General features: G+C 38.5%; 1 protein-coding gene across 2 annotated transcripts in view; it reads right to left on the bottom strand.

Annotated features, from left to right (window-relative positions):
- Positions 1–12,641, bottom strand: part of KLHL24 (kelch like family member 24) — a 157,147-nt gene that overhangs the window by 43,186 nt on the left and 101,320 nt on the right. For both annotated transcript variants that reach the window (XM_053709879.1, XM_053709880.1), the window contains 2 exons: positions 4,296–4,414; positions 3,942–4,130 (listed from right to left, as the gene is read on the bottom strand). In XM_053709879.1, coding sequence (XP_053565854.1) covers positions 3,942–4,130; positions 4,296–4,414 — 308 coding nt within the window. The remainder of the gene's footprint in view (positions 1–3,941; positions 4,131–4,295; positions 4,415–12,641) is intronic.

The raw sequence follows: 12,641 nt of genomic DNA, 5'->3' as shown, positions 1-12,641 counted from the left end.
TGGGCTTGCATCACTGTTTGTGAGATGAATCATATAACTTTCTACCATAAAATAGTACTAGCCTGTTTAGTTTACAAATTATTCAGACAAATAGCATGAATGTAAATGCATAATTGTTCTGTAAAACTAGTTCTGATACAGTTTACACTTTTCTTACATAACTGCATCCCTCTCTGATTACTAAGGTTAAAGTGTTGGTTCTATGTAAAGTTTCTTACACCAGGAAACGCAAGGTTTATATGTTTTTTCCAAAAAAAACAAACTTGTAGCTCTCTTTGACACAGTAGCTAATGGCCATGTTCATAGTTATGTAAACCTGAGATAAACAGCCACATGAAACAACATACATAGGTTGGAGAAGAAAACAAGACACTTAGGGCTTGATTTATCAATCCCTTCTCTCCCCTTTGACTGCCTTGTTCTCTACCTCTTCGGTGATTGACAGCTCCTCCCTGCACGTTATTGGCTGTGTGAGGGCAAGGGACGGGGTTGCAGGTGAGCACACAGGAGTGCTTGTGTGCCATGGAAAATGCGGCAGCAAATTGCTGCCCACAAGGGGCGCGATCCGATATACGGCGCAGGTTTCAGCGCAAGCGTGGAAACCTGCGCCGCCCATAGTTTGACCTCGCACATCGAGCTATCACATATACTGCACCGGCAGTTGCTAAAGTGCCGTAAGTCGGACAAACTAGCGATGTCCAGAAATAAGCATAAGTACAAATTTCTGGAGTCGCCAGTGACTTACGGCACTTTAGAAACTGCCGCCGCCTAAAAAAACTAACTAAAGTATAAAATATCCCGTAACTGTCTTAACACGCCTCCCAAACATCATCCCAACACGTATACCCCTCTATCCGCAATCCCCCCTCTCACTCCTAATAATAAATATATTAACCCCTAAACTGCCGCTCCCGGACTCCGCAGCCAGCTACATTAAATGTATTACCACCTAATCTGATCCCCCTACACCGCCGCCAGCTATATTAAATGTATTACCCCCTAATCTGACCCCCCTACACCGCTGCCAGCTATATTCAATTTATTAACCCCTATTCTGAGCCCCATACACCGCCGCCACCTATATTAAATATAGTAACCCCTAATCTGAGCCCCCTACACCGCTGCCACCTATTTTAAATATATTAACCCCTAATATAATCCCCCTACACCGCCGCCACCTATTTTAAATATATTAACCCCTAATATGATTCCCCTACACTGCCACCACCTATTTTAAATATATTAACCCCTAATATGATCCCCCTACACCGCTGCCGCCTATTTTAAATATATTAACCCCTAAACCTAAGTCTAACCCTAACACCCCCTAACTTAATTATTACTGAAATAAATCTAAATAATTATTAACTAAATTATTCCTATTTAAAACTAAATTACTTACCTATAAAATAAACCCTAAGATAGCTACAATATAATTAATAATTACATTGTAGCTATTTTAGGGTTTATATTTATTTTACAGGTAACTTTGTATTTATTTTAACTAGGTACAATAGCTATTAAATAGTTAATAACTATTTAATAGCTACCTAGTTAAAATAATTACAAAATTACCTGTAAAATAAATCCTAACCTAAGTTACCATTACATTTAACAATACACTATCAATAAATTAATTAAATAAACTACAATTATCTCAACTAAAATACAATTAAATACACTAAACTATATTACAAAAACAAACACTAAATTACAAAAAATAAAAAAAGATTACAAGAATTTTAAGCTAATTACACCTAATCTAAGCCCCCTAATAAAATATAAAAGCCCCCCAAAATACAATTTCCCTACCCTAAACTATATTACAAAAGTAATCAGCTCTATTACCAGCCCTTAAAAGGGCCTTTTGTGGGGCATTGCCCCAAAGTAATCAGCTCTTTTACCTGTAAAAAAAAAAAAACACACACCCCCCATTACAACCCACCACCCACACACCCCTACTCTAAAATCCACCCGATTCCCCCTTAAAAAAACCTAAGTCTAACACCCAAGTGCTCCTTGTCCTGAAGACCGGCGGAGAAGGTCCTGTTCCAGACGGTGAAGTCTTCTTCCAAGCGGCGACATCTTCTTCTTCCAGGAACCAGCCGGCGCGGAGCGGAGGAGTTGAAGACCGATGATCGCGGAGCTGAAGACCATCCACTCTGGAACTGAAGACCGCGGAGCCATGGAGCGTGGAGGATCCTCTTCATACGATCTCCGCCGTACACAGAATAGGAATTCAAGGTACGCGATTAAAAATGGCGTCCCTTGAATTCCTATTGGCTGATTTGAGCCTTCAAATTCAAATCAGCCAATCGGATAAGAGCTACTGTAATTCTATTGGCTGATTTGAATAGCCAATAGAATAAGAGCTACTGTAATTCTATTGGCTATTCAAATCAACCAATAGAATTACAGTAGCTCTTATTCTATTGGCTATTCAAATCAGCCAATAGAATTACAGTAGCTCTCATCCGATTGGCTGATTTGAATTTGAAGGCTCAAATCAGCCAATAGGAATTCAAGGAAAGCCATTTTTAATCACGTACCTTGAATTAATATTCAGTGTACGGCGGAGATCGTATGAAGAGGATCCTCCACACTCCATGGCTCCGCAGTCTTCAGTTCCAGCGTCGCCGATCTTCAGTTCCAGCGTGGCCGGTATTCAGTTCCAGAGTGGACGGTCTTCAACTCCTCCGCTCCGCACCGGCTGGTTCTTGGAAGAAGAAGAAGATGTCGCCGCTTGGAAGAAGACTTCACCGCCTGGAACAGGACCTTCTCCGCCGGTCTTCAGGACAGGTAAGGAGCACTTGGGTGTTAGACTTAGGTTTTTTTAAGGGGGGATCGGGTGGGATTTAGAGTAGGGGTGTGTGGGTGGTGGGTTGTAATGGGGGGGTTGTTCTTTTTTTTTACAGGTAAAAGAGCTGATTACTTTGGGGCAATGCCCCGCAAAAGGCACTTTTAAGGGCTGTTAATAGAGCTGATTACTTTGTAATTTAGTTTAGGGTAGGGAAATTTTATTATTTTGGGGGCTTTCATATTTTATTAGGGGGCTTAGATTAGGTGTAATTAGCTTAAAATTCTTGTAATCTTTTTTTTATTTTTTGTAATTTAGTGTTTGTTTTTTGTAATATAGTTTAGTGTATTTAATTGTATTTTAGTTGAGATAATTGTAGTTTATTTAATTAATTTATTGATAGTGTAGTGTTAGGTGTAATGGTAACTTAGGTTAGGATTTATTTTACAGGTTAATAAATTTAATATAGATTAGGGGTTAATAAATTTAATATAGCTGGCGGCGGTGTAGGGGGGTCAGATTAGGGGGTAATACATATAATATAGGTGGCGGCGGGGTCCGGGAGCGGCGGTTTAGGGGTTAAACACTTTATTAGGGATTGCAGTGGGGGATTGCGGTTGACAGGTACATAGACATTGCGCATGCGTTAGGTGTTAGGTTTTATTTTGCAGGCAGTTTAGGGAGTTACGGGGCTCCAATACTCAGCGTAAGGCTTACTACGCCTGCATTTGGTGGTGAGGTGAAAATGGAGTAAGAATTCTCCATTTTCGCCACGTAAGTCATTACGCTGTATATTGGATACCAAACTGCACGGGTTTGGTACATCACTCTATGGGCCAAAAAACTACGGCCGAAGGGTGAAATATACGAGCGTAACTTCTATATTACGCCGTATATAGGATACCAAACCACCGCAAAATTTGGCGTCGCCAGCTTCTGCGGGCGACGCTGCATATCGAATCGGGCCCCAGAGGAGAAGCCAGGCAGATAGGGGCGAATATGTACAGCCCTCTCCACCCATGGATGATAACACTGGCTCTTAAACTAGTTTACTGATAGTACCTGGTCCAATATTGTCTTATTACTTTTGAAATAAAAGTTTGCTAAATGTACACTTTAAATGTTTGTCTATTCAGAAGCTCACCTTGTCTGAACAAGTGTTATCATCAGGTCCGCCACCAATAACAAACAGTTTCCCCAGACAGCTTGCAACCGCTGGAGAACTCACAGCCTCTTTAAGTGGAGCAACCTCTGTCCACCGATTAGAAAATGAATCATAGCATTCAACACTGCTCAGTCTATTCTGTCCATCATAACCTCCAACCACATACACCTGCAAAACAACATACTTTTAGACCGGGAAATTCAGTGAAGCTGTAAAAAAATGTAATTGCATTATTTCAATGTATAGAACATTAAAACAGCATGTGCTCTTCAATTCAAACTGTGAGAAGCAGTCAAAACGTTTAGGTGATCTACAGAGTAAAAGCCATAATACCTTCCCAAGCAGAACTGCCATTTTGTGGCGCCATCTTCCCTTGTTTAAAGAAGCAACCCGGATCCATATATTTAGCTGAGAGTTATAAATCCAAACATCACGACTGTTGATTCTGCCACCTGGAGAAAAAAATGAACTTTGAATTAATTATTATAATGTATGTATTGCAAATCTATCAATCTATCTATCAAATCATGAAGAAAGATTAATGTGACTAGGTGGTCCTAGGAGGTAATTGGGATACTGGGGAGTGCTAAGAACCTTCTTTTATTACTACACCCAACTTCCTGACCTTGCAAGACCATTCTTTGCATTTTCAATGATCTGCGTAGAACAAGTTACATAGGTTAAACTTAAAAGATAGTCAGGAATATATATATATATTTTTTAAGAAATATTTAGTTGAAGATCAGGACCACCACCAGCACTATGCACAGTTGATATTTATTTTTGTGGCCATCTTTGTTAATATCCCTAAATTGGCTTATGAGATAAGTTCAGCTTGGTCCCAGTAGTGCATTGCTGCTCTAATATTGACCTGTGTGTTAAACCCCACCACAGGGGTTAAACAATTTGCAGTCAATCAGAATCCTTTAAAAAAAGACATCAAATGATTTATCTAAGAAAATCCCCATATTTTAAGACAGCAAACTCCAAAGATTTATGAAAATTGTTAAATAGTATAAATTTGGACAAATTATTCTCAAAAACACATACGGCTAGATTACGAGTTTTTGGCGGTAATGGTGTGCGGTGCTAACGCACAGTTTTTCCTTACCGCTCACCTACAGTAACGCTGGTATTACGGGTTTCTAGAAACCCGGCGTTAGCCGCAAAAAAGTGAGCGTAGAGCAGAATTTAGCTCCACATCTCACCTCAATACCAGCGCTGCTTACGGTAGCGGTAAGCTGGCAAAACGTGTTCATGCATGATTTCCCCATAGGAATCAATGGGGCAGATTTGGCTGAAAAAAAGTCTAACACCTGCAAAAAAGCATTGTTCAGCTCCTAACGCAGCCCCATTGATTCCTATGGGAAATAATTTTTATGTCTACACCTAACATCCCAACATGAACCCCGAGTCTAAACACCCCTAATCTTACACTTATTAACCCCTAATCTGCCGCCCCCGACATCGCCGACACCTGCATTATATTATTAAACCCTAATCTGCCGCTCCGTACACCGCCTCCTCCTACATTATACTTATGAACCCCTAATCTGTCGCCCCCAACATCGCCGACACCTACATTATAGTTATTAACCCCTATTCTGTTGCCCCCAATGTCGTCGCAACCTACCTACAATTATTAAACCCTAATCTGCTGCCCCCAACGTCGCCGCCACTATAATAAAGTTATTAACCCCTAAACCTAAGTCTAACCCTAACCCCCCCCAACTTAAATATAATTTAAATAAATCTAAATAAAAATACTATTATTAAATAAATTATTTAAAACTAAATACTTCTTACCTATAAAATAAACCATAAGATAGCTGCAATATAACTAATAGTTACATTGTAGCTATTTTAGGATTTATTTTTATTGCACAGGCAACTTTGTTTTTAATTTAACTAGGTACAATAGTTATTAAATAGTTAAGTTATTAAATAGTTATTAACTATTTAATAACTTCCTAGTTAAAATAAAGACAAATATACCTGTAAAATAAATCCTAACCTAAGTTACAATTACACCTAACACTACACTATAATTAAATAAATTACCTAAATTAACTACAATTAATTACAATTAAATTAAATAAACTAAATCACGAAAAAACCCCCACTAAATTACAGAAAATAATAAAATAATTACAAGCCAATAGGATTGAGCTTGCATTCTATTGGCTGTTCCAATCAGCCAATAGTATGCAAGCTCAATCCTATTGGCTGTTCTAATCAGCATAAGATTGAACTTCATCAGCCAATAGGATTTTTTCTACCTTAATTCCGATTGGCTGATAGAATTCTGTCAGCCAATCGGAATTCAAGGGACGCCATCTTGGATGACGTCATTTAAAAGGACCCGTTATTGTTCCAGTCGCCGTCGAAAGAAGAGGATGCTCTGCGTCGGATGTCTTGAAGATGGACCCGCTCCGCTCCGGATGGATGAAGATAGAAGATGCCGCCTGGATGAAGACTTCTGGCCATCTGGAGGACCTCTTCTGCCCGGATAGGATGAAGACTTTGGACCGTCTGGAGGACAACTTCTGCCCGGTTGGGTGAAGACGTCTCAAGGTAGGGTGATCTTCAAGGGGGTAGTGTTAGGTTTTATTAAGGGGGGATTGGGTGGGTTTTAGAGTAGGGTTGGGTGTGTGGGTGGTGGGTTTTAATGTTGGGGGGGTATTGTTTTTTTTTTTACAGGTAAAAGAGCTGATTACTTTGGGGCAATGCCCCGCAAAAAGCCCTTTTAAAGGGATTTGTAATTTAGTATAGGGTAGGGATTTTTATTATTTTGGGGGGCTTTTTATTTTATTAGGGGGATTAGATTAGGTGTAATTAGTTTAAAAAACTTGTAATTATTTTATTATTTTCTGTAAGTTAGTGTTTTTCCCCCCAGTAATTTAGTTTATTTAATTTAATTGTAATTAATTGTAGTTAATTTAGGTAATTTATTTAATTATAGTGTAGTGTTAGGTGTAATTGTAACTTAGGTTAGGTTTTATTTTACAGGTATATTTGTCTTTATTTTAACTAGGTAGCTATTAAATAGTTAATAACTATTTAATAACTATTGTACCTAGTTAAAATAAATACAAACTTGCCTGTAAAATAAAAATAAACCCAAAGCTAGATACAAATGTAACTATTAGTTATATTATGGCTATTTTAGGGTTTATTTTATCGGTAAGTATTTAGTTTTAAATAGGAATAATTTATTTAATTGTAGTAAATTTATTTTGATTTATTAAAATAATATTTAAGTTAGGGGGTGTTAGGGTTAGACTTAGATTTTGGGGTTAATAAATTTAATATAGTGGCGGCGACGTTGGGGTTGGTAGATTAGGGGTTAATAAATGTAGGTAGGTGTCGGCAATGTTAGGGACGGCAGAATAGGGGTTAGTAATATTTAACTAGTGTTTGCAAGGCGGGAGTGTGGCGGTTTAGGGGTTAATACATTTATTGAAGTGGCGGCAATGTCCGGTTAGGCAGATTAGGGGTTAAAAAATGTAATATAGTGTTTGAGATGTGGGGGGGGGGGGGCTCGGTTTAGGGGTTAATAGGTAGTTTATGGGTGTTAGTGTATTTTTTAGCAGTTTAGTTAGCCCATAAAACTCTTAACTACTGACTTTTAAATGCGGTAACAGTCTTGACAGGAGAGGGTGTACCGCTCACTTTTTCCAAGACTCGTAATACCGGCATTAGGAAAATCCCATTGAAAAGATAGGATACGCAATTTACGTAAGTGGATTTGCGGTATGCTCGAGTCGCGGAAAAAAAGTGAGCGGTACACCTGTACCTGCCAGACTCTTAATACCAGCGGGCGTTAAAAAGCAGCGTTGGGACCTCTCAATGCTGCTTTTTAAGGCTAATGCAAGACTCGTAATCTAGGCGATAGTATAAATGGAGAACATTTAAAATGTTGTTAAATAAATATGCACATCAACAGCAGAAGGAAAATATAGGTACATTAAAATGTGAAAAATATAGTATGATTAACAGTGACCAGGGAAAGGTTGAGGTGCTAAACCATTTATTTTCTTTAGTATACACCAGAGAGGAACCAGCAGGGGTGGGGGTGGGCATTGAAACAAGCTACAACTTAACAAGCCCATACCAATAACTGGGTTATCTCTAGATGAGGTCAGGGGAAAGAACTGGATAATATTAAGGTAAATAAAGCTCCAGGTCTAGATGCACTACACTCACAGGTTCTAAGGGAATTTATCATTGTTATAGCCAAACCTCTGCTCTTATTATTATTATCGGTTATTTGTAGAGCACAAACAGATTCCGCAAGACTTTTTCAAGACTTGCTATCTTCAGTTATAGTACTCCAGTAATGTCATAAAGCTGATGTGGAGCCACATTTTAAAAAGGGAAACATGGCTGATTCAGGTAGCTATAGACCAGTAAGGTTGACATTAGCAGTGGGAAAGATACTATAAGGGATTATATTCAAGAGTATATTTGGGAAAACAAGATTATGAGTTCAAATCAGCATACATTTTAGGAGTATTAGATCATGTCAAACTAGAGGTAAGGAGGTAAACAAAAATATAGATAAAAGGGAATCAGTTGCTGTGGTTTACTTGGATTTTGCAAAGTCTTTTGATACAGTGCCATATGAGAGATTATTGTGCAAAATGAAGGGTCTGGGAATAGCTGGAAAATTTAGTTCATGGATAAATAACTGGATAAAAGAACGGGTATAAAACTGTCTAAGGTGATTAGGTCCGTCCAGGATGTAATTTCTTTGCAAGAATATTTACAAAAATTGGAGGAATGGGTTGGTAAATGGGTTGGTAATTGCCGAATTAGAAAACATTTAGAGAAGGGCTACAAAACTAATAAGCGGAATGGAGGATTTAAACTATGAAGAGAGGTTAGCCACATTGAATCTGTTTACTCTATAAAAAAGTTATTGATATGCTATATGATTACTTTATATAAATATATTCAAGGCCTATAAACAGAGCTAGTGGAAGCGCTTTTATTCCAAGGCAGTTGTTTGTGGTAATTGAAGGCTAGAGAAAAGGAGATTTAATCTCCAGCAATGTAAATGTTTTTTCACAGTAAGAGTAATCAAATTGTGGAATATCTTGCCTAAGGAGGTAGTGACTGCCAATACCTTAGATACATTTCTGGCTAAAAACAGAATTTAGGGATATGATTGCTTGTGTTAATTGTTCAATTGGCAGTTCTTTAGTGTAAATCAGGTAGTATCTGTATAGGTTAAACTCGATGGACTTCTGTTTTCTTTCAACCATCTACTATGTTACTATGTTACATTATTGGATGTTTTCTGTAGAAAAAGATTAGATACGTTTTGTGATCAACCCCATAGTTACAATCTTTTGTTATTGCACGGTTGTCTGTCTACAACACATTTTGTTTTTGCATTTTTATGTCTTTCTAATGTATACTGTAATTTATTTTAATTTTCTTAATTAAATATGTTATTGGGGAATTACATTTTTAATTTAATGGCCACTTAAAGGGCCATTAAAGTGTTAAAATAAAATGCTCGAATCTTTTAGAACATGTAATTTTAACACTAGCAACTCTGTAATGCTATGCAATTAACCCCCACAAAGGGGTTAATCACATAGTTAAAGCCCCGCTCAGGACCCGCAGAGCACTGTTGGTCTTAAGCAGAAACTGCTACTGATCAGCAGTTAAAAGAAAACTGCAGCAGCTTAAAATTTGAGTTCCAATGAAAACCAAGGGCTCTCATCCTCACTCCGAGCAAGAGTATACACAAGTCCACAGCACCTTCAAATAGAAATTCTTCTATATTTGGTTACAGACAGTAAAAAACGGATGTTACCCAATAAAGAAGGATTTCTATTCCAAGGTGCTGAGGACATGAGTATACTTCTACTGATCAGCTACTCGCTTGACCCAGCATTACAAAATCACTAGTGTTAAAATGATATACTCTAATGGATTATAACATGTAATTTTCTTTCCTAAGATATGGTGAGTCCACGGCTTGAGAAATTACTATTGGGAATATCACTCCTGGCCAGCAGAAGGAGGCAAAGAGCACCACAGTTTAACTGCTAAGTGCCACTCCCTTACCCACAACCCCCAGTCATTCTCTTTTTCTTCGGTGCATGGAGGAGGTAATGTTTAGGTGTCTGAAGAAAATCTTTGATTTCATCTGCAAGCAAGTTTTGGGGTATAGCCGTATTCCACGTTGTTCCTTGCAGGCGGGTAGTGGTGGCTTTAAAGCAGTTAGGAACATGTAAAGAGGTACTTAATTAGTTTTCCTAACAATTTCTGCCCTAGTTTAGAAAGCCAGAGTTAGCTACTCTGTTCTTTCTTTTTCAAAGGTATCTGTGAAGAAATGTGTCCTCTCATACCTTGTAACTGTCTACATGCTAGACAGCGGAGCAGGGTAGTGCTTTTTCTTCCAATTGGGGAGACCATGCACTTAACAAATTAACCCCTTAAGGACCACAGCACTTTTCCATTTTATGACCGTTTGGGACCAAGGCTATTTTTACATTTCTGCTGTGTTTGTGTTTAGCTGTAATTTTCCTCCTACTCATTTATTGTACCCACACATATTATATAGCGTTTTCTCGCCATTAAATGGACTTTCTAAAGAAACCATTATTTTCATCATATCTTATAATTTACTATAATTTTTTTTATAAAATATGATGAAATAAAATGGAAAAAAAAAACACTCTTTTTCCAAATTTGACCCCCAAAATCTGTTACACATCTACAACCACGAAAAAACACCCATGCTTAATAGTTTCTAAATTTTGTTCTGAGTTTAGAAATACCCAATGTTTACATGTTCTTTGCGTTTTTTTTGCAAGCTATAGGGCAATAAATACAAGTAGCACGTTGCTATTTCCAAACCACTTTTTTTCTCTCAAAATTAGCGCTAGTTACATTGGAACACTGATATCTGTCAGGAATCCCTGAATATCCCTTGACAAGTTTTTATTTTTTTTAGAAGACAACCCAAAATTTTGATCTAGGCCCATTTTGGTATATTTCATGCTACCATTTCACCACCAAATGCGATCAAATAAAAAAAATTGTTTACTTTTTCACAAATTGTATCACAAACTTTAGGTTTCTCACTGAAATTATTTACAATTATGGCACAAATGGTTGTAAATGCTTCTCTGGGATCCCCTTTATTCAGAAATAGCAGACTTATATGGCTGTGGGTTTGCATTTTGGTAATTAGAAGGCCACTAAATGCCCCTGCGCACCACACATGTATTATGCCCAGCAGTGAAGGGGTTAATTAGGGAGCTTCTGGGTTAATTTTAGCTTTAGTGTAGTAGACAACCCCAAGTATTGATCTAGGCCCATTTTGGTATATTTCATGCCACCATTTCACCGCCAAATGCGATCAAATAAAAAAAACAAACTTACATTTTTCACAATTTTAGGTTTCTCACTGAAATTATTTACAAACAGCTTGTGCAATTATGGCACAAATTGTTGTATATGCTTCTCTGGGATTGTTCAGAAATAGCAGACATATGGTTTTGGCGTTGCTTTTTGGTAATTAGAAGGCCGCTAAATGCCGCTGCGCACCACACATGTATTATGCCCAACAGTGAAGGGGTTAATTAGGGAGCTTGTAGGGTTAATTTTAGCTTTAGTGTAGTAGACAACCCAAAGTATTGATCTAGGCCCATTTCACCGCCAAAAGCGATCAAATAAAAAAAATTGTTTACTTTTTTACATATTTTTTCACAAACTTTAGGTTTCTCACTGAAATTATTTATAAACAGCTTGTGCAATTTTGGCACAAATGGTTGTAAATGCTTCTCTGGGATCCCTTTTGTTCAGAAATAGCAGACATATATGGCTTTGGCGTTGCTTTTTGGCAATTAGAAGGTCGCTAAATGCCGCTGCGCTCCACACTTGTATTCTGCCCAGCAGTGAAGGGGTTAATTAGGTAGCTTGTAGGGAGCTTGCAGGGTTACTTTTAGCTGTAGTGCAGAGATCAGCCTCCCAAGTGACACATCCCACCCCCTGATCCCTCCCAAACAGCTCCCTTCCCTCCCCCACCCCACAATTGTCCCCACCATCTTAAGTACTGGCAGAAAGTCTGCTAGTACTAAAATAAAAGTTTTTATTATTTATTTTTTATTATTTTAAATATCTATTCAGCTGGGATGGATCCCCCCTTAGCCCCCAACCAGCTCTCTAACCCTCCCCCCTCTATTTGCCACCATCTTAGGTACTGGCAGCTGTCTGCCAGTACACAGTTTTCCCCCAAAAAGTATTTTTTTTTATTTTTTATAAATTATAGATTTTTCTTTAGTGTAGCTGCCCCCCCTCCCAGATCCTTTGATATATTTTTTTCCCCTCCCTCTCACTCTTTGCAATTCAGGGACATTGGTGCGCCCCCGCAGGCCCCCCCTGCACTTTCCCGGCACCCGGCGTGCACATTGCACATACAGGAACCGGATGCCGGGTAGCGATGGGCCACCCACCCACCTCTGTCTTTACATCGGATGCTTGAAAAAGGGTATTGCAGGATGCCTCAATATCGAGGCATCACTGCAATACCCTGAGAGCTGCTGGAAGCGATCGCAATCCCTTCTAGCACTCAATTAGACCAAGGACGTACCAGGCGTCCATTGTCACTAACTGGCAGTTTTTGCAGGACGTACCTGGTACATCCTTGGTCGTTAA

The sequence above is a fragment of the Bombina bombina genome, chromosome 4 (genome assembly GCF_027579735.1).
Source record: "Bombina bombina isolate aBomBom1 chromosome 4, aBomBom1.pri, whole genome shotgun sequence".
Classification (NCBI taxonomy): Eukaryota; Metazoa; Chordata; class Amphibia; order Anura; family Bombinatoridae; genus Bombina; species Bombina bombina.
Note: the sequence above shows the minus strand (reverse complement) of the source record. Positions and strands in the feature narration are given on the sequence as shown.